This window comes from Panthera leo, chromosome C1 (assembly GCF_018350215.1).
Source record: "Panthera leo isolate Ple1 chromosome C1, P.leo_Ple1_pat1.1, whole genome shotgun sequence".
Taxonomy (NCBI): domain Eukaryota; kingdom Metazoa; phylum Chordata; class Mammalia; order Carnivora; family Felidae; genus Panthera; species Panthera leo.
This window is the reverse complement of record NC_056686.1, coordinates 182,589,052-182,614,963: the sequence shown is the minus strand read 5'-3', so window position 1 is coordinate 182,614,963 and position 25,912 is coordinate 182,589,052. Positions and strand designations below refer to the sequence as shown.

The 25,912-nt window shown below is 35.9% G+C and overlaps 1 protein-coding gene across 5 annotated transcripts in view; it reads left to right on the top strand.

Moving 5' to 3' along the window:
- Positions 1-25,512, top strand: part of SF3B1 (splicing factor 3b subunit 1) — a 60,360-nt gene extending 34,848 nt beyond the window's left edge. The window contains exons 1-22 of one of the 5 annotated variants that reach the window (XM_042949578.1): positions 49-1,524; positions 1,832-1,911; positions 3,269-3,439; positions 7,268-7,505; positions 8,996-9,208; positions 9,449-9,570; positions 11,216-11,413; positions 11,513-11,614; positions 12,163-12,342; positions 13,318-13,404; positions 13,527-13,797; positions 14,323-14,468; positions 14,580-14,726; positions 14,865-14,990; positions 15,705-15,926; positions 16,420-16,602; positions 16,698-16,809; positions 18,297-18,417; positions 18,739-18,870; positions 19,988-20,260; positions 22,642-22,858; positions 23,148-25,512. In XM_042949578.1, the coding sequence (XP_042805512.1) occupies positions 1,855-1,911; positions 3,269-3,439; positions 7,268-7,505; positions 8,996-9,208; positions 9,449-9,570; positions 11,216-11,413; positions 11,513-11,614; positions 12,163-12,342; positions 13,318-13,404; positions 13,527-13,797; positions 14,323-14,468; positions 14,580-14,726; positions 14,865-14,990; positions 15,705-15,926; positions 16,420-16,602; positions 16,698-16,809; positions 18,297-18,417; positions 18,739-18,870; positions 19,988-20,260; positions 22,642-22,858; positions 23,148-23,306 (3,477 nt within the window). In that variant the 5' untranslated portion in view covers positions 49-1,524; positions 1,832-1,854 and the 3' untranslated portion in view covers positions 23,307-25,512. Of the gene's footprint in view, positions 1-48; positions 1,912-3,268; positions 3,440-7,267; positions 7,506-8,995; positions 9,209-9,448; positions 9,571-11,215; positions 11,414-11,512; positions 11,615-12,162; positions 12,343-13,317; positions 13,405-13,526; positions 13,798-14,322; positions 14,469-14,579; positions 14,727-14,864; positions 14,991-15,704; positions 15,927-16,419; positions 16,603-16,697; positions 16,810-17,831; positions 17,902-18,296; positions 18,418-18,738; positions 18,871-19,987; positions 20,261-22,641; positions 22,859-23,147 lie in introns of those variants that run through there. The other 4 variants (XM_042949577.1, XM_042949579.1, XM_042949581.1 and 1 more) reach the window with 4 other exon arrangements.
- Positions 25,513-25,912: the final 400 nt, after the last annotated feature.

The window sequence follows — 25,912 nt, the reverse complement described above, 5'->3', positions numbered from 1 at the left end:
TTCCCACTTTTCTATAAGTTTTCAGGAATTTATTTGTCTTAAGTTGTCTTTAGCCCTTTGATTTTTTTTGGCATGCTTATGAATTTGCTTTTCTTTTTTAAAATCCCCCTTATTATAGATTTGTATAGATTTGGTTGAAGTCACAGATGCCATTTTCTTCATCTTTATAATGCAAGTTTTCTTTCCAGGTAGAAGGACAAGAAAATAATGAGCCAATGCCATAGAAACGCAAAGGGTTAAAGGTTTTTCTTTTACTTTTGTTTTGGGTACGCTTTCTATACTTTGAACAAATGTGTTTTTCTGCTCAAAATACTTTCAAACTATTGAAAGTTTTCATTCCAAATCCTAGACTTTTAGGCTTGTTACTTTTGAGAAACTGTTTCTCACGTTAGAGCTCCCCCCTGTATTGCTCTAAATGTAGTTTAGTAAATGCACCTACTTTGCTCTAAGCATACTTAAAGTTAAAAGAAAAGTATATATACAAAACGACTTTGGTATTTTTAATAGTTGGAGTCTGTTTTGCTAATTTTAGTGTGCAGGTCAGCACAAGGGGCATAGTGAGCCTGATGGAAGCTTTCCTCAGGTGAGTGAGTTTCAAAAGCAGAATTAGGTGCCTGTTTCTTAGAATTAGATTCTGCTGCAGGTTTACAAATTAGACTTTCAGCCTGCATGAATTAGTAGGGATATTCTTTTTTTACTTGCATAATTGTAATTGATTTAAACATGTATGTCAGAATTCACAGGCCCATACTAACTGTCCTTAATTTCTTTCCTACAGCAGTACTGCTATATGCCAGTCCTGTCTGCATTCTTAAGGGTGCAGTTCAACACATCCTCTCTAGATTATGGTGAAAAAGTATTCCAAAGGAAGTCTTATCAGAGCTAGTGTCAGAAAGAATGACACTATCAATTGGGCATGATCTTCAGCATAGGAAATGTCTTAGAATTTTATTATTTTTTCCTAAATTGTGATGCTATACTACTTGTATAGCAAATTACCACATTTCTAAAACTCAGTGTGCCTCTGAATCTTATTATGTACTGTTTGGGCTTCTTTAAGATATTTTGAAGTTTGAAAAGCAAATACTGAAACTTTAACCAAGAGACTAACACATCTCTTTGTACACCACTTTTCTTCTGTGTGCAACATAACTGGTAGAAGTAATATATTTCAAGTAATATGTTTCCAGTTGTAATTTATACTTTCTAAGAAAATAAAAATGTTTTGGAGTCAACAAAACTTAAAAAGAATGAAGCCCTTTTTAGTAACATGGGATCAGAATCAGATTATAGGTGTATTTTTAAAAGTCTAAACTATTTTCTAAACTAAAACTTTTAGAACATTGTATGGAGAACTTATCTAGTTATAGTTATTTGTAGTCAGGATTTTAACAGCTTGCAACAGGTAATGTTTTGAATATAAATATCTTTCCAAAGTGTTACTAATGGTAAAGAGATAATTTTCTAGGCTTCTATTCTGCTGCTTGAAGTCAGAACTGCTGATGGAGACAAAGGCACGAAAGTGTACGTATTCCGGATTAGCAACCCAGGAACCCATCACTACTGAAGACTCTAAACTGTGCTGTCATTTTGTTTTTATATGCATTAAAATATTTGTTTTAAACTGCTGTAGATATGTTTGTGTTCAAACAGGTTAAATTGATCAGCAAACTCAATAAAAAGTAAGATGTATAATTATTAAAGTTTTCCATCAAAAAATAAATTAAATGATTATGGAATAACATAATATTAGAGCAGGGAAGATAAATCAGTTGAACCTAATTATCTTTTATTTATTGTACTCTTGTCCTGTTGCTGTTCTTTTCTGCAGGAGGGAAGACCCCTGATCCTAAAATGAATGCTAGGACTTACATGGATGTAATGCGAGAACAGCATTTAACCAAAGAAGAGGTATGTGAACCGGATTTTTATTTTAGTGGTTGTGACATAATGTAAAGAAAGTTCAAATTGATACTTTTGTGTTTCTTTTTTATTTGCTACACGAGTAATATCTTAATAGTATTAATAAAAATTAAGTTGAGAAGGAAACCTTACCCAAAATTCTGCCTCCTCCCAAATTAAACTTTCATATTTCTATGTCCTTTTCTAGCCCTTGGCCTTTTGGCTGTATATATATATGTGTACACATGTATGTATATATACACATACACAGACCTGGTGGATATATTTGTAGGGAGGATTGGTGGTGTGTGTCCAAAATAGATGTGTAAAGGCAAAGTCAGATAGTTAAAGCATTCCTTGAAAAACCTTTTCAATTCATCCATAAGATTCCGTTTGGATATGGGTGGAGAAGTCTGAAGGGTTCCTAATGGCCTATGGTGATTGCTTCATTTGTTTTAATAGTGAACCTTTATAACTTAATTACAATTATATAATTTGTTATATGGATTAAGTGGGTTTAAACTTTGCTTTAAAATCATAGGATAAATTAAATGGATTTATTATGATTACATTGTATATAATGATTTACATAGTTATAGTTTTTTTAATGCTAGAGAGCATGAGTGTGAGCAGAGGAGGGGCAGAGAGAGAATCCCAAGTAGGCTCCATGATACAAACACAAAGTCCAACACAGGGCTTGAACTCACAAACCACGAGATCATGACCTGAGCCGAAATCAAGAGTCACACGCTTAACTGAACCACCCAGGCACCTCTATGTAGTGAAAATGTTTAAGTTTCCACTTTTTGCCACTTTTCTATCTTATTACATGATGTTAATTGCTATTCATCAGAGTTTTAAATAAAAAATAAGACTCTATTTTTCAATGAAAGCATTTTGGGGGCACTTGGGTAACTCAGTTAAGCATCCAACTCTTGGTTTCACCTCAGGTCGTGATCTCACAGTTCATGAATTTGAGCCCTGTGTCAGGCTCTGCATCAATGGTGCAGATCCTGCTTCAGATTCTCACTGCCCCTCTGCTGCTCTCTTGCTCGCTCTCCTTCAAATAAACATAAAAATTTTTTAAAGCATTTTGATTCTCCACCATTGAAGATTTTACTTCATTTAACTGTATTTAAAGTAAGATGCTCTGTGTTGTAAATTCTGTACTTACCTGTTGTGCAGAAGGGCATTGTATAAAGACTAGAAATACAGAAAATAAAAAGAAATAAAGAATGGGACTACCAGTAGCAGCATAGAACAGAGAATGAAGAAAATGACATTAAATGGAAATGACCGTGCTGATTATATGGGAATATGTTGAAAATATTTTAAAGATACTTAGTGCTTATTCAAATATTTTTAGAGAGAAATTAGGCAACAACTAGCAGAAAAAGCTAAAGCTGGAGAATTAAAAGTTGTCAATGGAGCAGCAGCGTCCCAGCCTCCCTCAAAACGAAAACGGCGTTGGGATCAAACAGCTGATCAGACTCCTGGTGCCACTCCTAAAAAACTATCAAGTTGGGATCAAGCAGAGGTAATTTATTTTTGTTTTTTATGATTGTTATTATTTTTAGTTTATCCCTCTCATGTACTGTATTAGTCTACTCTTGGTGACCTAACAAGGTAACAGAATGGTGGCTTAAACAGTAGTCGTTTGTTTTCTCACAGTTCTGGAGGCTTAAAGTCAACCTCAGGGTGCCAGCAGGGTTGATGTCTGGTGAGCGTTCTCTTTTTGGCTTGCAGATGGTTGCCTTCTTGCTGTGTCCTCACATGGCCTTTTCTCTGTGTGCACGTGGAGGGAGCAAGGGACCTCTGGTGTCTGTTCTAATGACATTGGTACTATCAGGTTAGGGCCCTAACCTTATGACCTTATTTAACCTAATTATCTCACTAAAGACCCAATCTTTAAATACACATAGGTGGTTAGGGCTTCAACGTAAGTTTTGGGGGGAAGACACAGTAAAGTCCATAACCTGGAATAAAGGAATGTCCCTTTTGGAATATTAAAATAGATATTTCAGTACGTCACATTGTGGAGGTTAAGTATAATACAATGATCTTCCTTATTTTCTAGATGGATAATTTAAGCATCTGACCACAGGTGTCACATGGGCAGTGCTACTGCATTTCCTTGGTCAGTTTATTTTCCTAGAGAACCGTTTTGGGGGTTGTTTTTATTCTAAAGAATAAAAATAAACTTTTCTTGAGCGTTCATTTATTTTTGAAGGAGAGAGGCAGAGCATGAATTAGGGGAGGGGCAGAGAGAGAGGGAGACACAGAATCGGAAACAGGCTCCAGGCTCTAGCTGTTGGCACAGAGCCTGACACAGGGCTCACACTCACGAGCCATGAGATCATGACCTGAGCTGAAGTCAGATATTCAACCAATTTTGAGCCACGTAGGCACCCCTCAAAAATTTTTTTAATGTTAATTAATTATTTTTGAGAGACAGCACAAGTGGGGGAGGGACGGGGGGGGGGGGGGGAACAGAGGATCCAAAGCAGGCTCTGTGCTGACAGCAGTGAGCCCATGTGGGGCTTGAACTCATGAACCGTGAAATTATGACCTGAGCCGAAGTTGGACATTCAACAGACTCAGCAACCCAAGCACCCCTGTTTTAAAATGTTTAAAACTTGTGATAAAACATTAATAATGTAAAATTTGTCATTTTAACCATGTTTAAATGTACAATTTAGTGGCATTAATTACACTCAATGTTGTACAGCTGTCACCGCTATTTTCAAAATTTTTTCATCACCTTGAGCAAACTATATTAAGCAGTAATTCTCTGTCTCTCTCACTCCCAGAGAACTTCTTTGTTATATCAATCTTCTAATGTCTTCTTAACAGCTTTTTATATGATGATATTAATTCCTATTTTTCCTTTTTAAAGTAGAAATAATTGAAAAACTTAAACATGTTCCCACTATGAAATCTACCAGTATGCCTGTTTTTGGTTTCATCTATTTTTTCTTTGTGTAATGAGGTGTTGATGCAAGTTGAACAACTTCTGCTTATGTACTATTTCCCATCTCTTCTTACTACTCAGAGACTTTTGTGTAACATCAGTTTTTTCTCTGGATTATTATCAGCAAACACATTTTACCTGTTTTCCTTTTGAAACCAGACAACTACAGGAAACCATTCCTTGATCTTCACATCCCCTTCTAGCCATTTCTGACTTTTCACTGCAAAATGCTTTGAATGAGTTGTCTATACTTGCATTCTGCTTATCTGGTCTTTTGCTTGTACCACTCCACCAAAACATCTCTTGTCAAGGTCATTTGACCTCCTTTTGGTAAATTCATAGATCAAGTCTCAATCCTCATATCCTATACATATCATATCATTTCATTTATCACATATCAGTGACATTTGCTATCACTTGATTCCTTTTCTTAGATTCTGAACTTGAGTTTCTCTTGATTCTTCTAATATTCTCCTAACTGACTCCTGTCTTGTTGGTGAGATCTTCCTCGGCTTCCTTTAATTTTGGGGGTGTTCTAGTGCTCAGTCCTTGGACCTCTTTTCCATCTAAAAGCACTCCTTCCTCTCATTCCTATCTTCCTGTACCATCTCCGTGAGACTACTCCCAGATTTACAAATCTATCCCATTCATGTCCTCTGTTCTTTGGACCTAACACTTTTATTTGGATGTTTAATAGGCATTTAATTTTTTTTTTTTTTTTTTTAAATTTCAGAGAGCATGAGTATGGGAGAGGGGCAGAAGGGGAGAGAGAAAGAATCTTAAGCATACTTCATGCTCAGTGCAGAGCCTGACGTTAAGACTTGATTCCACAACCTTGGAATTGTGATCTTAGCTGAAATCGAGAGTTGGACACCTAAGCAACTGAGCCACCCAGGCACCCCAAAACTGTGGGAATTGTAATGGATAATAGAATGAATTTATTTCCAGGGTGCCTGGGTGGCTCAGTCCGTTAAGTATCAAACTCTTGATTTCAGCTCAGGTCCCGATTTCTTGGTTAATGAGATTGAGCCCCATGTCTGGTTCTGCACTGACAGCACGGAGCCTGCTTGGGATTCTCTTTTTCCCTCTCCTAGCCTGCTTGTGCGTGTGTACATGCTTTCTCTCTCTCAAAATAAATGAATAAATACTTAAAAAATTGGGGCGCCTGGGTGGCTCAGTCGGTTAAGTGGCCGACTTCGGCTCAGGTCATGATCTCATGGTCCGTGAGTTCGAGCCCCGCGTCAGGCTCTGTGCTGACCGCTCAGAGCTGTTTCGGATTCTGTGTCTCCCTCTTTCTCTGACCCTCCCCCATTCATGCTCTGTCTCTCTGTCTCCAAAATAAATGTTAAAAAAAAAATTTTTTTTTTGAATAAAAAAAAAATTTATTTCTTCCCTGATTCAGCAGGAGGAGCAGTTGCCAAGATGAGATTTTGAACAATTCATGTGCTTCATTCACCTAATTGAAAATTTCTCAACCCTGAGTGATACATAAAATCTTTTTAAAAGAAAAAAAATGTTGAGTCTTAATTATGGTATTCATGTAAATTTGCAGGTGTAAAGCTGGATAGAATTCTTGTGTTGGATAGAGAGCATCCAGCTTTAAAATAAATACATAAAGGTATATTACAAAACCTATATGGAATACTTGAGTCTTAAATTTTGTGTGGCTTACACTGAACCACCTGATAGTTTGATACTGTATTGTCTCCACTGTGCAGGTTGTTTTGTTATCATGGGCTGTCTGATGCCCTGAATCACCCACCACTTGTCTCTGTTCAAACTATAGTGGAACCTTTGGTTACTTCACTTCTAATCTTTTTTCACTAATAATCTTGTCAACTTCAGTTAGAATTATACTACAAATGTGATTTTAAATCTCAAGGATTAAAATTATGTGGCAGTATCTACTTATGACCCAGGTGATCCAAAACATACTTATGTTAACTAAAAATACACACAAAATTGAACACAAACACGAAAATAGTGTTTCCGTAGTGTGAGAACTTCTAGATATATGTCTCTAAGCCTAGTTTGGGAAGTAGCGATGATATCATTAAAGCTGAAATTTTTAGATTGCAGATGGCAGACAGAGAAAGCTTGGTGGTTTTCTAAAAGCTACAGAGATATTAATGGCATATCCAAGGTTCATAATCCAAAATACATTTTTTTTAAGCTAGGGCTTTATTCAAAACTGTTCAAAATTAAAACTTTACATTGTCTTTAGACATATTTGCTATGAAGTAGGTATCTTTTAAGCAGGGTAGTTTACTCTCATTTATACAGAAGAAGACTAAAACGTTTATTTGTTTACTGTCTTTCTAATAGAAATTTTCTAGTTATTTTTATGTGAATGTGTAGGTGTGTGAAATAAAGGTATTTTTTTGCTTTGTTAAGACCCCCGGACATACCCCTTCCTTAAGATGGGATGAGACACCAGGTCGTGCAAAGGGAAGTGAGACTCCTGGAGCAACCCCAGGCTCAAAAATATGGGATCCTACACCTAGCCACACACCAGCGGGAGCTGCTACTCCTGGACGCGGCGATACGCCAGGCCATGCAACACCAGGCCACGGAGGTGCAACTTCCAGTGCTCGTAAAAACAGATGGGATGAGACCCCCAAAACAGAAAGAGGTACTTCTAGTGGAGTCTGGGTGTGTGTTTGGGTGAAGTATTGATTTGATGAGTGGTACGTTTATTAGAGGAAATCTGTTTACATTTCTAGTCCTGGCTAGACAGGTAAATAATCAGCTGCTTTGGGAACAGATAAAGGACTAAGCAGATCATATGCCTAATTCTTTTCCCTTCTTGAAAAGGTTTAATATTTATTTTAGGAAGAACATTAGGAGAAAGAAAAGATTGTAGACCATAACTTAGTTTTTTATTGTGATAAAATATACATAACATAAAATTTACCATTTTAACTGTTTTACGTGTACAATTCATTGGTGTTAAGTGCATTCATTTTTTTAAAAAACCAATTACTTTTTAATTTACATCCAAGTTAGCATATAGTGCAACAGTGATTTCAGGACTAGATTTCTTTTTTTTTTTTTTTTTTTTTTTTTTTAGGACTAGATTTCTTAATGCCACTTACCCATTTAACCCATCACCCCTCCAGCAACCCTCTGTTTGTTCTCTATATTATTTTCTCTTATGTTTTGTTCCCTTGTTTTTCTATTATTTTTGCTTCCCTTCCCTTATGTTAATCTGTTTTGTATCTTAAATTCCTCATATGAGTGAAGTCATACAATACTTGTCTTTCTCTAATTTCGTTTAGCATAATACTCTCTACTTCTATCTATGTAGTTGCTAATGGCAAGGTTTCCTTCTTTTTGATTACCAAGTAATACTTCATTGTGTGTGTGTGTGTGTGTGTGTGTGTGTGTGTGTGTGTGTACACACACACACACACACACACATCACATCTTTATCCATTCATCCATCGATGGACACTTGGGCACTTTCTGTACTTTGGCTATTGTCAATAGCGCTGCTATAAACATTGGGGTGCAATGACCCTTCGAAACAGCACTCCTGTATCCCTTGGATGAATACCTAGTAGTGCAATTGCTGGGTCATAGAGTAGTTCTATTTTTAGTTTTTTGAGGAACCTCCATACTGTTTTCCAGAGTGGCTACACCAGTTTGCATTTCCATGTGTCTTGTTAGTTCTTTATAAGATTAGCTGTGGCAGGTTAAGACTTCATAGTACATGTGCTATATTTTTATAAAGAATTTTTAGTGATAGGGGAGAGTGCTTAACATATAGTAGATGAAAGAAGCAGTATAGAATTGTATGTACAGAGTAATCTCAACTGTATGGAGAAATGAAAAGTGGCTCAAGATGCATAAAGTGGTTGTCTCTGGGTTGTGATAGTATGCATGGTTAAAAAAATACTTTTGTTTTCTTACTCCTCAGTGGTTACTATGCTTTTGTAATCATTGGGAAAGAAAAAATGGAAGAGAATAAAGATGAAATGAAAATTAAACCTCTAAGTGGGTCTGCATTTTAAGAATATCCTTTTTTTAAACTTGATCCGTTTCAATATTAGCTCTTTGAGAATACACTAATTTTTTGACAGTGGTTAAAATTTTATATTTATTTACTTTTTTTCTTTAAAGATACTCCTGGGCATGGAAGCGGATGGGCTGAGACTCCTCGAACAGATCGAGGTGGAGATTCAATTGGTGAAACACCAACTCCTGGAGCCAGTAAAAGAAAGTCACGTTGGGATGAAACACCAGCTAGTCAGATGGGTGGAAGCACTCCTGTTCTGACACCTGGAAAGACACCAATTGGCACACCAGCCATGAACATGGCTACCCCTACTCCAGGTAGAAACTTTCCCATTGGAAATACTTTTTACCGGAAATATTTTGAATGTTTTTCTCTGAGGTATTCTGTATGTTATTAATGTTTATTTTTAGCAAGAACGACCAGATATAAAAAGAAGTCTTTATTTGAGTTGATAATATAAAGCAATTATGAGGTTAACGGTCTTCTATCCCAAGGACCTATGTAACGATAAAGACTTAACGCTATAGATTGTTACAGAAATTTGCTTTTTTTGGTAGGTCACATAATGAGTATGACTCCCGAACAGCTTCAAGCTTGGAGGTGGGAAAGAGAAATTGATGAGAGAAACCGTCCACTTTCTGATGAAGAATTAGATGCCATGTTTCCAGAAGGATATAAGGTAATGTGGTATTTATAATGTGAATTTTCTTTAAGTGTTCTTTGAAAAAATTAATTTGTCAGGTTTACATTGGCTTTGCCCAAATTTACTACTGCTAATTCTTTTAGCTATTTCCAAAAAGTAATAGAGATGAAAAAACTGAATGATACGAAGCTTTTATTGCTTTTGGAAGGTGAGAAATTTCAAGGACTTCTAGGACCATACTTTGAGAACTTGCTGCCTTTGGGATATGGAATAGCTTGTTGCTTCAGTTCATCATAGTCTCAGGATTAAGCTCACATTAGATCATGGTTATTTTACTTTGTGTTTCACAAGATTTTGTGTATTTAAATTCATGGATTGCAAATGAACACAAAGAATATTGTTTTTACTGTATCAAGTTAAAGTTTATTTTGAGTTATAAAATGTACCTGGCATTGAGGGACCATTTGCTGGTCTAAAGGTAGTCTGTGGTCATATAGCTGGAACTAGATTCCGATGGCCTCTACAGAGCTTTATATTGCTGGTGCCCATTGCTTTTAAGAGTTTGTATATGTATGTTTTTCCCCCTTGTTAGTTTTGTATTAGAGTGTTTCAAGTGTGCATGAATTTCTGCTTTAAACTTCTTGTAGCCTCCACATAATGCTGTGGGTGTAGACATTTCTACAACTTACTGTTGACTTCCTGAATGTCTTCTCAGTTACAGTCATTGATTACCTTAATATCCATAGGAGATAAAAATCTTTCTTAGTGAATCTTAAGTAAATTTCTTGGTTTAATAAATGGTGTATTTTATAGGACCTTGGTAAATATTTTGGTTTTAGTTTTTTGTTTTTTTTTTATTTTAGAGAGAGAGCACGAGCAGGGGAGAGGGGCAGAGGGAGAGAGAGACTCTTAAGCAGGCTCTGCACTGAGTGGACCAACACGGGGCTCGATCCCATGACAGGATCATGACCTGAATTGAAATCAGGAGACGCTCAACTGACTGAGCTACTCAGGCACCCCAGATTTAGTTTTTATACATTTTGTCAAGCAACTTAAATACTAAGATTCTTGCTTTTATGGTGCAGAGATTTGTATGAATCTAAATTTTAACTTTATTAAAATTAACCCTTTATATATTATGTGCACTTTGTGAACTTATTTCCATTTATGACATGTCGGCTCACCAACATGTTTATATAGATTAATGTTTGAGAGTGATCAGAATTTTATAAGCCTGCTTCATGTATCTCCTCATTTCCCCACATTACTAATACTTTTAATGTGATTTTTAATCAGCAAATGAGAAATGTTTGTCATACAGATTTAAAAAAAATTTTTTAATGTTTATTCCTTTTGAGAGAAAGAGAGAACAAGAATGATGCGGGAAGGGGTAAAGAGGGAGGGAGACACAGAATCTGAAGCAGGCTCCAGGCTCTGAGTTTGTCAGTACAGACCCTGATGCGGTGCTCAAACTCATGAACTGTGAGATCATGTGACCTGAACTGAAGTTGGATGCTTAACCGACTGAGCCACCCAGGTGTCCCTGTTATACAGATTTTAAATGATAGAACAAGCAGGAAGCTTCTTAGCTAATAAACTGTTAAGATATTTTAAATACAAATATTAATTGTGTTATTTTATAAAGTCAAGAAAATCCTAAACTGTCTTTTAACTGTATTAGGTACTTCCCCCTCCAGCTGGTTATGTTCCTATTCGAACTCCAGCTCGAAAGCTGACAGCAACTCCAACGCCTTTGGGTGGTATGACTGGTTTCCACATGCAAACTGAAGATAGAACAATGAAAAGTGTTAATGACCAACCATCTGGGAATCTGCCATTTTTAAAACCTGATGATATTCAGTACTTTGATAAACTTTTGGTAAGTGATAATAGCAGAACTGAAATACCATTTTTTATTTAGGACTTACAAATCACAGTATCTTAATCTAACTGCATTTTCTTTTTTTTTTACTGTTAGGTTGATGTTGATGAATCAACACTTAGTCCAGAAGAGCAAAAAGAGAGAAAAATAATGAAGCTTCTTTTAAAAATTAAGAATGGAACACCTCCAATGAGAAAGGTAAGTACTAGTTCATTACATCGTCATGTTCATTATAGTTTTATGTTTAGAAATTTATAATTAATCTCTTCATCTTTACCATGGGCATAGTGTAAGGGAAAGAAAGGTGTAGTATGAAGGATTTAATTTTTTTAGTCCAACAGCTTTATGCTAATACAGATGCTGAAAAATGAGATTCTCGTTTTTGTTCTCCGGGCCTTTTTATAAATTTTTTAAGTTTATTTATTTTGAGAGATGCAGAGATCTGCAAGAGTGCTAGCCAGGGAGGGGCAGAGAGAAAGGGAGAGAGAGAATTTCAAGCAGGCTCCATCTTAGAAACTGTGAGATCATGACCTGAAGCAAAATCAAGAGTCAGATGTGACTGAGCCACTCAGACGCCCCTCTAACTTCAGAGTAATTTGATGGGAATGCACTTACGCTAATATGTGTAAGATGTCTGTGAAGTTTATACTAAAAATATTAAGGTAAAGAAAATCATGGAGTAATTAGTTCTTTCAGAATGCTTAATTATAAGGGAATATACCTTCTACTCTTTTTTTTCCCCCCAGGCTGCATTGCGTCAGATTACTGATAAAGCTCGTGAATTTGGAGCTGGTCCTTTGTTTAATCAGATTCTTCCTCTACTGATGTCTCCTACACTTGAGGATCAAGAGCGTCATTTACTTGTGAAAGTTATTGATCGAATATTATACAAACTTGATGACTTAGTTCGACCATATGTGCATAAGGTGTGTTGTTCTAATTAAAGTAGTGTTTCTAATGGTTGGATAATTTTTAATATAAAAACAATTAATGGATTTCTTAAGTCATTTATTATTTGTGAAATTTAAAAAATTCTTAAGAGGTAATAGCTGATGCATGCATTCACAACAAAAAGGGGGAATTTCACCCCCCTGTAAGACACTCTACAGAGTTAACCAATATTATATTTACATGTCCTCTTAGACCTTTTTCTTTGCACAAGTATATAACACATATACAAATGTATGTGTGTATATATTGAAGGAACTTTTTGTCATCTTGACTAAAATGGTTTCATATTATTCATACTTTTTCATTTACTTTTATTGGTATTATGTTAGGATAAGAAAAGATACATGTCTGTAGCATGCCATTTGGTGTTAAGGACCCATCTTTTTGCTGGTGGTAATAATGGCTTAGAATTGTTAAATGAAGATTAGTGTAGTTTTTTTTTTTTTTTTATGAATTTTTTAAAAATTTTTTAATGTTTGGTTTTGAGAGAGAGAGAGAGAGAGAGTAAGTGGGGGAGGGCAAAGAGAGAGGGAGACACAGAATATGAAGCAGGTTCCAGGCCCTGAGCTGTCAGCACAGAGCCCGATGTGGGGCTTGAACCCACAAGACATGAGATCATGACCTGAGCCAAAGTCGGATGCTTAACTGACTGAGCCACCCAGGCACTCCAGAAGTTGTTATTTTTTTAAATATTGAATATTTTTACTCTGTGATGAACAGTTCTCCCCAGTTTTTATATGGGGTTTGAAATTGTGTAATTAAAATTTTTTATTGTCCCTTGTTACAAAGTCCGGTAATTATAAATTTCCTAGCAAAATATGTTTTGTATGCTTGTGTGTGTAAATTACATAAATGACCTATAATAAAATTTTTTCAATATGTATTTAATTTTGTTACACGAGTATGGCATTAGTAATTGGTGTGAAAGTGTAGCTCTTTTTCTTTTTCAGATCCTTGTGGTCATTGAACCATTGCTAATTGATGAAGATTACTATGCTAGAGTGGAAGGTCGAGAGATTATTTCTAATTTGGCAAAGGTATTTACATTATATTTCTAGAGAAGAAAGTTTTGTATCCATTGATGGGATTATTTGATTATAGAAGGAAAGCGTTGAGGGTTAATGTTATCAGCTGATGAGTGTCCTTCTTGACTTTTTAGGCTGCTGGTCTGGCTACTATGATCTCTACCATGAGACCTGATATAGATAACATGGATGAGTATGTTCGTAACACAACAGCTAGAGCTTTTGCTGTTGTAGCCTCTGCCCTGGGCATTCCTTCATTGTTGCCCTTCTTAAAAGCTGTGTGTAAAAGTAAGAAGTCCTGGCAAGCGAGACACACTGGTATTAAGATTGTACAGCAGATAGCTATTCTTATGGGCTGTGCCATCTTGCCACATCTCAGAAGTTTAGTTGAAATCATTGAGCATGGTAAGTTGTGATATAACTTCGTCTCTTTAAAAATTATTTTTACTTATTAAAAAAGTTTTTTTTTAATGTTTATATTTGAGAGAGAGAGACTGAGTTTGAGCAGGGGAGGGGCAGAGAGACGGAGACAGAATCTGAAACAGGTTCCAGACTCTGAGCTGCCAGCATAGAGCCCAATGCAGGGCTTGAACTCAAGATGAGCAGTGAGGTCATAACCTGAGCCAAAGTCAGATGCTTAACCGACTGAACCACCCAGGCGCCCCATTACTTCATCTTTTATAAAATAGGTGTCCTGAAATTTGGGCTACTGATTTGGAGAGATAAATGGAAGGGTTCTACCTACAAAAACCCCACATAACTTGTGATGGGGTTTATTACGTTATCTGCTAATAGGCTTTGGTTCATATTGGCTTTTGTCTAATTTTGTCTAGTATGAACAGATTCTTCATTTTGACTAAATGATGAGCTTGTGAAAATTAGGTAATGTTGTCACTTAGTTACAACCTGTGTTTGTTTGGTTTTTTCTAGGTCTTGTGGATGAGCAACAGAAAGTTCGGACCATTAGTGCTTTGGCCATTGCTGCCTTGGCTGAAGCAGCAACTCCTTATGGTATCGAATCTTTTGATTCTGTGTTAAAGCCTCTATGGAAGGGTATCCGTCAACACAGAGGAAAGGTAGGTTTGGTTCACCAGATAGATTTTATTTTTCTTTTCATTTCCACTCATTGAAGTTAAGGCAATTAAATCTAACTTACTAAGTATACGTATTTTTTTATTTTAAAATAGGGTCTGGCTGCTTTCTTAAAGGCTATTGGCTATCTTATTCCTCTTATGGATGCAGAATATGCCAACTACTATACTAGAGAAGTGATGTTAATCCTTATTCGAGAATTTCAGTCACCTGATGAAGAAATGAAGAAAATTGTGCTGAAGGTAAGTATTCCAAATTGTTGTCACGGATTGGTTCACCTAAATTGGGTGTGTTTCGTGGTTCAGAGAATGTTAAAGCCCAAAACTATTTAACTATTGTTAAACCAAGACTGTATTTACTACTATTTTTTAACCTTTTAGGTGGTAAAGCAGTGTTGTGGAACAGATGGTGTAGAAGCAAACTACATTAAAACAGAGATTCTTCCTCCTTTTTTTAAACACTTCTGGCAACACAGAATGGCTTTGGATAGAAGAAATTACCGACAGGTAAACTTTCATTGTAAAAAATATTTTATCTTTTTTTTTTTTTTGAGAGTGAGCATGAGTTGGGGAGGGGCAGAGGAAAAGGAAGAGAGAATCCTTAAGCAGGTTCCACACCCAGCTCAGAGCCCACCATGGGGTTTAAGGGGCTCTATCTCAGGAACGTGAGGTCATGACCTGAGCCAAAATCAAGAGTCAGACACTTAACTGAGCCACTCAGGCCCCCCGTAAAACATATTTTCAAAGGGTGCCTGGCTGGCTCAGTTGGTAGAGCATATGACTCTTGATCTCAGGGTTGTGAGTTGAAGGTTCATATTGGTCATGGAACCTACTGAAGAAAATATTTTTAAATAATCTTTTCAACTAATTCCTTAGTTAATTTGAATGAATATTAAACATTGTTTTTGCCCTGGTCTCAAAATATGTGCTTGATTATAAAAGGAGATGTATTTAGTCAGCTAATTAACTTCCATTTTGATTTTGCATTCTAGGATAAATACTCAACTATGAATTAATGTCTTTGTCTAGTTAAAAGAAATACTTAATCTGGGCTAGGTGAAACATGAGTACAATCTTACCTTAAATCATTTTGACTTACTCTCACATTTATGTTTTTTGGGTTACCTTTCTCTTAAAAGTTTTTGAAACAGGAATTAACTGTTCTCAGCCTACTTGCTGGCTTGGATAATATCTAAAAGGTTTCTTTCCTCCTGTCTTTAGTTAGTTGATACTACTGTGGAATTGGCAAACAAAGTAGGTGCAGCAGAAATTATATCCAGGATTGTGGATGATCTGAAGGATGAAGCTGAACAGTACAGAAAAATGGTGATGGAGACAATTGAGAAAATTATGGGCAACTTGGGAGCAGCAGATATTGATCATAAACTTGAAGAACAGTTGATTGATGGTATTCTTTATGCTTTCCAAGAACAGACTACAGAGGTAATGATACAGATTATTACAACAAATTGCTGCTGACCTTCATATTTGTAAAACATTACTTTTCAACCAAATAATTATCACTGAAAAGTAATTGAATTTGAAATTTTAAAAATCCTCATGTTCTCATTTCAGTTGTCTATGATTTAAATTTTTTAGATTTGATTTTGTTAAATTAATCTTAGTATATTTAAAATTTGTTTTAATGTTTTACTTTTTTGAGAGAGAGAGAAAGTACAAGTAGAGAAGGGGCAGAGAGAGAGGGAGACACAGAATCTGAAGCAGGCTCCAGGCTCTGAGCTATCAGCACAGAGCCCAACACAGGGCCTGATCCCACGAACCATGAGATCACGACCTGAACCGAAGTCGGACGCTGAACCGACTGAGCCACCCAGGCACCTCTGAATATTAGTATATTTAAACTATTCGGGCACAAACTGAATTGTAGTCTCAGTGAATGTAGTTTTTAAATTTAACGTAGCTTTTCTTTTTTCAGGACTCTGTAATGTTGAATGGCTTTGGCACAGTGGTCAATGCTCTTGGCAAACGAGTCAAACCTTACTTGCCTCAGATCTGTGGTACAGTTTTGTGGCGTTTAAATAACAAATCAGCAAAAGTTAGGCAACAGGCAGCTGACTTGATTTCTCGAACTGCTGTTGTCATGAAGACTTGTCAAGAGGTAAACTTTTCTATCAGATTCTTATTTTCCCACCAAATAGTTCCATGTGAATAGTAACATTTTAACTTTTTTTTTTTTTATTATTATTATTACAGGAAAAATTGATGGGGCACTTGGGTGTTGTTTTGTATGAGTATTTGGGTGAAGAGTACCCTGAAGTATTGGGCAGCATTCTTGGAGCATTGAAGGCCATTGTAAATGTAATAGGTATGGAATTTGCTGGTCATGAAAGAATTTTTTTATTTTGTTTTTTTAACTTTGTTTTTTTGAAAGTAAGATACAGAATCACATTTAGGAATTGAGTAATGATTTCTGATACATGGTTTTAAGCACTTCAAAATCATAATTAAGTCAGGATGTCACGAAAGTTGTTTCCTAAAACTCGTTTATATTGCACTTTAAACAGAGAAAAGAGGGCAAGTTTAGGACCTGTAAAGAGAGGTGAGAATGGTTACCAACTCAAAAAACTTTGAAGTCATGGAATAGAGAATCCTAATAAAAACAATGTCTCACCTGAAACGTATTTGAAGGGTGTGAGGAAACAATGCTGGAGTTTTAGTTTTAGGAGACGAAATATTGTATATTTCTTTACCCTTGAATTAGTAAATGATTATGGCAGGTTTTTCTGTTTGCTGTCATGTTTCAGGAACATAACCAGAGAGAAAAGTGGATTTATCAAGTTGTTGTCTCATTTTTATTTATATCCAATTCTTTATCCATTCAGTTTTCTAACCCAAAGCAAAACACAAGTACGTTACAAATGCCCCCTTGGGTATGGAGAGCAAAGCTTTCATTATTTAAGAAAATTATGATGTAGCAAACAAATGGTCTCTTCTCTTTAATCTTTACTGTAGTTGAACATGACTTCTGCAAAAGTTAACTTCTGTATGGTTAAGAAGAGCCAAAATAACCTAGCAGGAGGTCAGAATAGCTGACTGATAGCCACTGTTTTTCTCATTTTAGTAAGGGGTTTTTATGCAGTATAGGAGATCTTTGAACCATTGCATTGACATGTAATCCCCAATTTAGCCCTGTCTTCTATACTTGAAGATAGCTACTTGCCAAAAATCAGTTACTTGGCCACTTAAGGGGCTCTGGTTTGCAGGGAGTTGTAAACCATATTGTTGGTCAGGGAAACATGGGAAAAGCAATGGAGAGAGAATCAGAACAAGCAGTTCTAGTTAGAGCAAGAGCCCCTGCCAGCTGCCTCCTTTTTTCTCTCTTCATAGGTGTAAATACCATCCAAGTATGCCCTGCATTGCAGGGAGACTGGAGATCTGTTTGTTTTGCAGTTAAAGGGTAAGGGGGCCCTTTCTGGAAAATTTTGCTTTAATTTACATGTCTGCCTCTGGCTTATATTGTTGTGTATGGCCGGAACATAAACTGTCCCCATATTTAAATATGAGTGTACAAATACATTTCAGAACCAAATAAAACTCTTCTGTTGTTGAGTATCCATCATTTTTTAAATCACTTCACTAATTTCTTTTCATTTCTATGCATAATCAGAAGTTGTTAATAAAAAGTTAAAAACAATTCTGAGTCTGGTCAGAATATGGGGCTTTTTCTTTCCATAGGCAGCTGTAAGTTTATATTTATGCCTAGTCATCTATATTATATTGCTAAGTAAAAGGTAAAATGGACAAGTTATAGTTCAAATGTTTATTGATAGTGTGTTGACTTTTATTAAATAGGTATGCATAAGATGACCCCACCAATTAAAGATCTCCTGCCTAGACTCACCCCCATCTTAAAGAACAGGCATGAAAAAGTACAAGAGAATTGTATTGATCTTGTTGGACGTATTGCTGACAGGTAAGCAGATTGCCTAAACATTTTTATGAACAGTATCAGTTTTTACGTTTAGCTACTTGTTTATTCACTTTGCAAATATGCTTAATGTTGCTAATACAAACATATATGGTAAGACTATCCAGTGAAATGTTCTGTGAAATTTCAACTTGAGATGGTGATTAGAGGTGGCAATATAATTTTTAAGATTAAACCATCCTTTCTGAAGAGTTATATTTTTATTTACTGCTTAAACTGAGTAGATAGTCATGTTTTGAGAACTGAATTTGCAAGTTTACCTTCTAAAATTTAGTATCAAAATTAACTTTTTTCTTCTTAAATTAGGGGAGCTGAGTATGTGTCTGCGAGAGAATGGATGAGGATTTGTTTTGAGCTTCTGGAGCTCTTAAAAGCTCACAAAAAAGCTATTCGTAGAGCCACAGTCAACACATTTGGTTACATTGCAAAGGCCATTGGGTGAGTATTACTTACTTTTATGTATGTATTTTTAATTTTGTAATAAACCCACTGTGTTGAAAAATGCTTTTATTTCTGTAGTAATCTCTAAAAGTGTGGTGTGAATAATGCAGGTGAGAAAGCATATCGTTTAACACTGACCTCCAGTTTTTGAGGTGTTTTCTTAAATTTTAAATTGAATTAAAATGTATGGAGAGTTTTAAAATTTATTTTAATCACACCTCAGGTATTTTCAGAAAGGAAAACAGTACCATCTTTAGAATAATTTCAGGTTTTAGCTGGTCTCTTTCAGGTATTGTTTAAAATACTAAGGGCTGTTCTTAATAAAACAATGAGCATAATTCAGGTCTCATGTTAATACTTTGTGTTTTTAAAATAGTTTTCTAAAGCGAATCCACAGACAACTGAAATTATAACTAGTAGATAATTTGTGGTTATTTGCTCGTCTCATCAGAACCAAACTAGAAGAAGTAGTCATTGTACAAAATGAGATACCACACATACATGTGGTTTAATAACAAAATATTTTTAAGCAATAAAACAGAATAAAACCCAGATTAATTAGAGTCTCCTTACCCCCTCCCTGTCTTTTGGTAGCGGTAGTAGAATAATTTATTTCAGCGGTGGTATAGTTAAGACTTTTGCAGTGAATAGCTTTTGTGCTTTTTTAGCTTCAGTGTCTGTTTGTGGTGAAATAAATGCTTAGTGAATAGATGTTACGAAGGTGTGGGCGGAAAGGCAAGAAAAGGAAGGTAGATTGTGTATTGAGCCATGAGAGACCACAGTTTGGATACTACTGCCTAGCTCTGGTGGCCATGTTTTGACCAGTCTAGAATTGTTCAGTTTAAAACTTTATATTTTAGGAAGTTCACTAAAGACTAAAAATTACATTTGAAAATTACTAACCATTTGAATTTTTTTCTTCAACACATATTTTAATTTGATGAAGTTTTTAAGTAGAAATAAGTACCAGTGCTAAGTGACATTATTGTATTTAATCATAAAATTACAAAGTTGCCAATAATTATTTACCATAAAGTTTTATTCCTTTACATTTTTTTCTTTCCAAAATTTGACTTACAATCTGACAGATTGCTGACACATTTATTTTTTTCAGTCCTCATGATGTATTGGCTACACTCTTAAACAACCTCAAAGTTCAGGAAAGGCAGAACAGAGTTTGTACCACTGTAGCAATAGCTATTGTTGCCGAAACGTGTTCACCCTTCACAGTACTACCTGCCTTAATGAATGAATACAGAGTTCCTGAGCTGAATGTCCAAAATGGAGTCTTAAAATCACTTTCCTTCTTGTTTGAATATATTGGTGAAATGGGAAAGGACTACATTTATGCTGTAACACCATTACTTGAAGATGCTTTAATGGATAGGTAAGTGACCTGAATTAAATGCAAGAAAGAAATAGTTATAATTCTTCCTTTATTTTAGAACTTATTGAAATAATTATTATGTGACCTATTTGTTAGTGATGCAGTTAAAGAAGGGGGAATATGAGACTGAATTTTTATGGAAGTGAACATGACCATTCTCCAAATAACATGTATGCTATAGTGGATCCCCAAATTTTCTCTTTTAGGTGCTCCCTCCCCTTTTAAGCCCCCCTTTCATATCTTTAGACTAAATACAGTTTGAAAAGCAGTAATTGGTAAACTTTTGTTTTAAAAATTAATTGAAGTCATGGGGTGCGGGGGCAGTTCAGTTGGTTGAGCATCCAACTCTTGATTTCAGCTCAAGTCATGATCCCAGGATCATGTGATGATCAAACTGCAAATCCACGCTTAGCGTGGTGCCTGCTTGGGATTCTCTCTCCCCTTGCTCCTCTTCCCCAGGTGTGTGCTCTCTCTCTAAAATAAAGGACAAGGAAAGAAATTAATTAAAGTCAAATATAGTTGGAGGAAATGATGAGCATGAGCTTATTGGTGTGGCAAAGAGACCTGATCTATTTAGCTTTTTATTAGTGCATGCGAAGCAAAGATTATTATTAGGCTTTGTAACTACTGAACCATAGTTATATTATTCCCATTTTAGGCCCCCAGTTATTCAGACATTGACCACTGATACAGGACTGCTTGAGTTATTTGATAGATTCCTGATACCTTTAACTATCTGGACCGACATACAGCTTTAAACACAAAAGTAATTCATGTAAAGAAAGGTTCAGGGTCCAGGTAGTAAGGGAAGGAGTGATTGGGTAGCTCAGTCACTTGAACATCTGATTCTTGTTCTTTGGCTCAGTCCATGATCTCCCGGTTCATGAGTTCAAGCCCCATGTCGGGCTCTGTACTGACAGCTCAGAGCGTGCTTGGGATTCTCTCTCTACTTCCCCCTCCCCTTTCTCTCTCTTTCTCAAAATAAACAAAAAAGTCCCAGGTTGTAAGGGAAATGACTGTTTTAGCTCTTTATTTTTCAAGAAAGATAAGGTATCCAAATTAGAAACAATTCAATTAGTTTTGTGTACACATTAAAGTTACTTATTCATGACGTTCCAAAAGGGAAGCTTAACAGGATCAACAAGTTACCAGCGAGGTATAAATGCATGCAAGACATAGAGACAGACTAAGAATCAGGTTCTGTAAAAGTCTAGCCACCTGGGGCCCAGTAAATCAGAAGCATATTGTTCCATATTCCTCAGTGAGGTGTGCCTGACCATCAGAGTGCAGCCATCAAAGTATGTGACCTGCAGTTAAAATTTATATTCTATGTACTATTTTTTTCTTAAATTTTTTAAATGTTTATTTACTTTTGAGAGACAAAGCATGAGTGGGGGAGGGGCAAGGAGAGGCTGCCTGCTGAAGCAGGCTCCAGGCTCTGGAGCCCAACACGGGGCACGAACCCATGAACTGGGAGATCCTGACCTGATCCGAAGTTGGCCACTAAACTGACTGAGCCACCCACGCACCGCTCTGTGTACTATTAAGTTGAGGTGTAACTTGTCAAAAACTTCCAAATGAAAAGAAACAATACCTTTGGGAAATTGATTAATGAGGAATGCTGCTTTACTATAAAGTGTACTTGATTAAGTGTTGTTATAGTAAGTAAGAAATAAGGATGCTAGCAAGTTCAGTGTTTTTTCTTTTATCTTTAAGGTGTTGTTACCTTTGAGGGCAAAGTGTATGAACTTGTTGTTTATACTCATCACCAACTTATCTGATGTTTTTCCCAGCTGAGTCACTGTAGAATAAATAATTCCATGATTTGTCATAAATTCAGTTAACATGGGAGATGATAGAATTCTTACTCTGTTGGTTTGAAAAATTTTTGGTCCTCCCCAAATTGCATTTTTGAATGAAACTTAAAATTTACAAGGGAAGGGTTTTAATTTTAGTTTAGTTGTCTCTTATATAGCAGTGTTGAATCACTTTTCAAGTCTATTAAATTGATAAGAGTTTAAAATGAGATTACTGTTATTCATATCTAAGAATCATATATCCCCTCTTTAGTAACATACTAAAAGTGCACTGCACAGGGCTCTCTTGCTCATATTCCTTTCAAAGGTTAATTGGGAATTACTTATTTTTGAGCCACAGTAAAGTTTGCGTCATTAAGGTAAAAATTCTCAAGGGGAATCCTGAATCTGATACAGAATGTTGTATATTCTAAAGGCATTTTATATCAGGTACATAAAGTATGAGATGTTTGCATTTGTTCCCTGCACCGAATTTGTAATTTAGTTTCTAATTAGGACAGGTAAGTGTTTCCTGTAAAACTAAGACCATTTTAACGAGGGTTTTTCTTTTTCCACCTGCTACAGGGACCTTGTACACAGACAGACGGCTAGTGCAGTGGTGCAACACATGTCACTTGGGGTTTATGGATTTGGTTGTGAAGATTCACTGAATCACTTGTTGAACTATGTATGGCCCAATGTGTTTGAGACATCGCCCCATGTAATTCAAGCAGTTATGGGAGCCCTGGAGGGCCTGAGAGTTGCTATTGGACCATGTAGAATGTTACAGTATTGTTTACAGGTAAGGTTAAGATTTTTAAAGGGTTACTCCATGAAAAAAAAATAATTTAGTTGAATTAAGTCACTGTTCTTAATTATGAGTAGGCTAGTTTGTACCATATGGGAAAACAGTTGTGGGGGGAGAAGAGATTAGATTTTGTCTTAGCTTGTTGCAATTTTGTGCCTTTGTCAGGTTTTTTTCTCTTAAAGAGAAATGTTTGGAATCCCGTCTTTATGGTTTGTTGGTTAGTTGTGCTAAGGTTATATATGTTATTGAAAATTGAAATAATATAACCTTCTAATTACTCTAGGGTTTGTTTCACCCGGCCCGGAAAGTCAGAGACGTGTATTGGAAAATCTACAACTCCATCTACATTGGTTCACAGGATGCTCTCATAGCACATTACCCAAGAATCTACAATGATGATAAGAACACCTATATTCGTTATGAACTTGACTATATCTTATAACTTTATTGTTTATTTTGTGTTTAATGCACAGCTGTTTCACCTCTTAAACTTGCTTCGATTTGGTGATGTAAACTTTTAAACATTGCAGATCAGTGTAGAACTGGTCATAGAGGAAGAGCTAGAAATCCAGTAGCATGATTTTTAAATAACCCGTCTTTGTTTTTGATGTTAAACAGTAAATGCCAGTAGTGACCAAGAACACAGCGATTACACACACTATACTGGAGGGATTTCATTTTTAATTCATCTTTATGAAAATTTAGAATTCATTCCTTGTGTTTAAAGGGAATGTTTAATTGAGAAATAAACATTTGTGTACAAAATGCTAACTTGTGTGTGTTTTTTGAACATGACTTGTAAAATGCGGAACTTTGATAAAGTATTGGTTTGTGTAGAGTAAGTGGCTTAATTTTATTTTCTGTTACCTGGTTTATAGAAAGTAGTTAGCAGAATATAAACTATATAAAGTGATGGCATCTTTGTCCAATTCCATTGTTCTGTTGATAATGACATCAAGAAGAGTAGTAGCTTTGGGGGTGTTCACCTCAAACTAGCACAACTGTTCTATCACCATAGAGAATATAGCATCTTTGCTAACCTGTATTGAGTAATAATATTTTGCACTTACATAGCGCCTTTCATCTCTTGATTTCTCAAAATGCTTTATGAACATGTTTAGGAGAAATGATTTAAGTCATATCTAACTCTTGAGTCTGTGTTTAGAAAGTGGGTAAGGTATCTACTTTGAAACTGCTTTCTACTTAAGTATTGCTAATAGAATAAGACAATCTTTGGGCTCTTTCCCATGTCATAAGCCAGTACTCAACAATGTATTCAGTAAATACTTGTTGAACACTTACTGTATACCAGCCACTGTGCTTAGTGTAGGGGATGCAAAGGTGCTTTTGACCTGCCCCTTGCCCTTAAGAAATGCAGTATAATGGAAAAGGGGAGACACATCTAGTTGCGTATTACGTACTGTGTGTTATTACACAACTGCAGCAGCTAAAATGTCTAGGTTTGCTTAGATCTATAGATGTTAAGCATAAGTTGGAACACCATTTAATTTTAGAGGAACTAAGCATTAAGGTAGTGCTTACCATATTTTGGCAACTACTTTAAATATATTTTCAGCTTTTCCCAGAAATCCGACCAAAAATTTCTTCATTTTAGTACTTTGACTACCCATAGCAGTTTTGCCTCCTTATTTTAGTACTTTGGTGAACTCGAATGGGAAATGAGATTCTACAGCAGAGTAAGCATGGGATGGCTCTGCTACTGTAAGTAAAACTGTTACACTGTGACTAAGGAGTTTGTGCCTCCAACTGTTAACACTTAGTGCTTCCTGTGTTGGAGGCTTACATGACAGTTTGTAATTGGCTGACTTTTACAAAATGAATACTGAGCAGTAAAGGACTCTTCAGGCAGAAGTTGTAACTCCTTATTGTTCCTTGTGTAATATTGTGACAACATGTCAGGGTGTCCTAGAACACAATTTTCCAGATCATCTTTTTATTCTTTGAAGTTTTTGTAACAGTAGCCCCCATTATAACTTTACATCTTACTATTCCTTGTAGTTTATGTCAAATGACCTTCAGTAATTTCTAATCATGAAAATTGCAGAAAATGGTTTCGAAGCCAGAATTTGGTTTTAAACTGGTCTTGGAAAAATTTAGTTATATTTTCACCTCAAGAAGTTGGGTAACTTCAATTTTCTTGGGCCCTTCCTGTTTATGGAAAACATCTGCTTTGTAATGGCAAAATGGAGCAAAAGAGACCGCTTTATATGACTTTTACTGATGCAAATCATTTGAAGGCAGGTGAGGGAAATACAGCTATGACCTTAAAGGATGGGACCAAATAGAGGCTCATAGGTGTTTGGATAATTTTATACGCTTCTTGAATAAGGAAAGCATTTTGTGATATATTCATGTGAAAGACGCTATGTGAAGTTTTAACTCGTTCAAAGACTTTCTCACTTTCTTTTGGTGTTTCTTAAAGCCAAACTTAAGCAGGAAGAAAATGTTCTTAAGGGATGACAGTGGGTGGGTTTTTCTGTGGGCTTTTGTTGGTTTTTCTGTGGGCCCTCTAATGGAATTGATCTCTTTGGCTGTTCAATTTTTTCATATTGTATTTTTAAAATTTGTTGTACGGTGCCCTGTGAGCATCAAGTACCACCAGATGAATAAAACTTATTATATCTAAAGTCTTAGACCAGTTTTTAATCTTAGTTGACTATCGTTGTTGCACTACAGTGTTGTGGTTGTGCCATTTAAATAATATTGCTCTTTGGGTGGTTTTCCAGAAAAGGGAACTTCATAATGAAAAATCAAGAACTTTTTCTTTAAATTAAGAAACTGAAAACAATAGTGCCGCCCTATCTATGGGTTTAATTGCTTGACTCTTTGGTTTCTAGTGCTTCTTAAATCCCTTAGGTTAAAGGAAATAGAAACTACAGCTATTACAATTTTTCAGTTTTGGCATACTGACATTTTCGGTCAGGTAACCTTTTCATTGTAGGGATCCTGTCCTGACAGATGCCAGTAGCACCCACCCCAGTTGTGACAACTAAAAATGCCTCCAGATCATGCCTCGTGTCCCTTGCA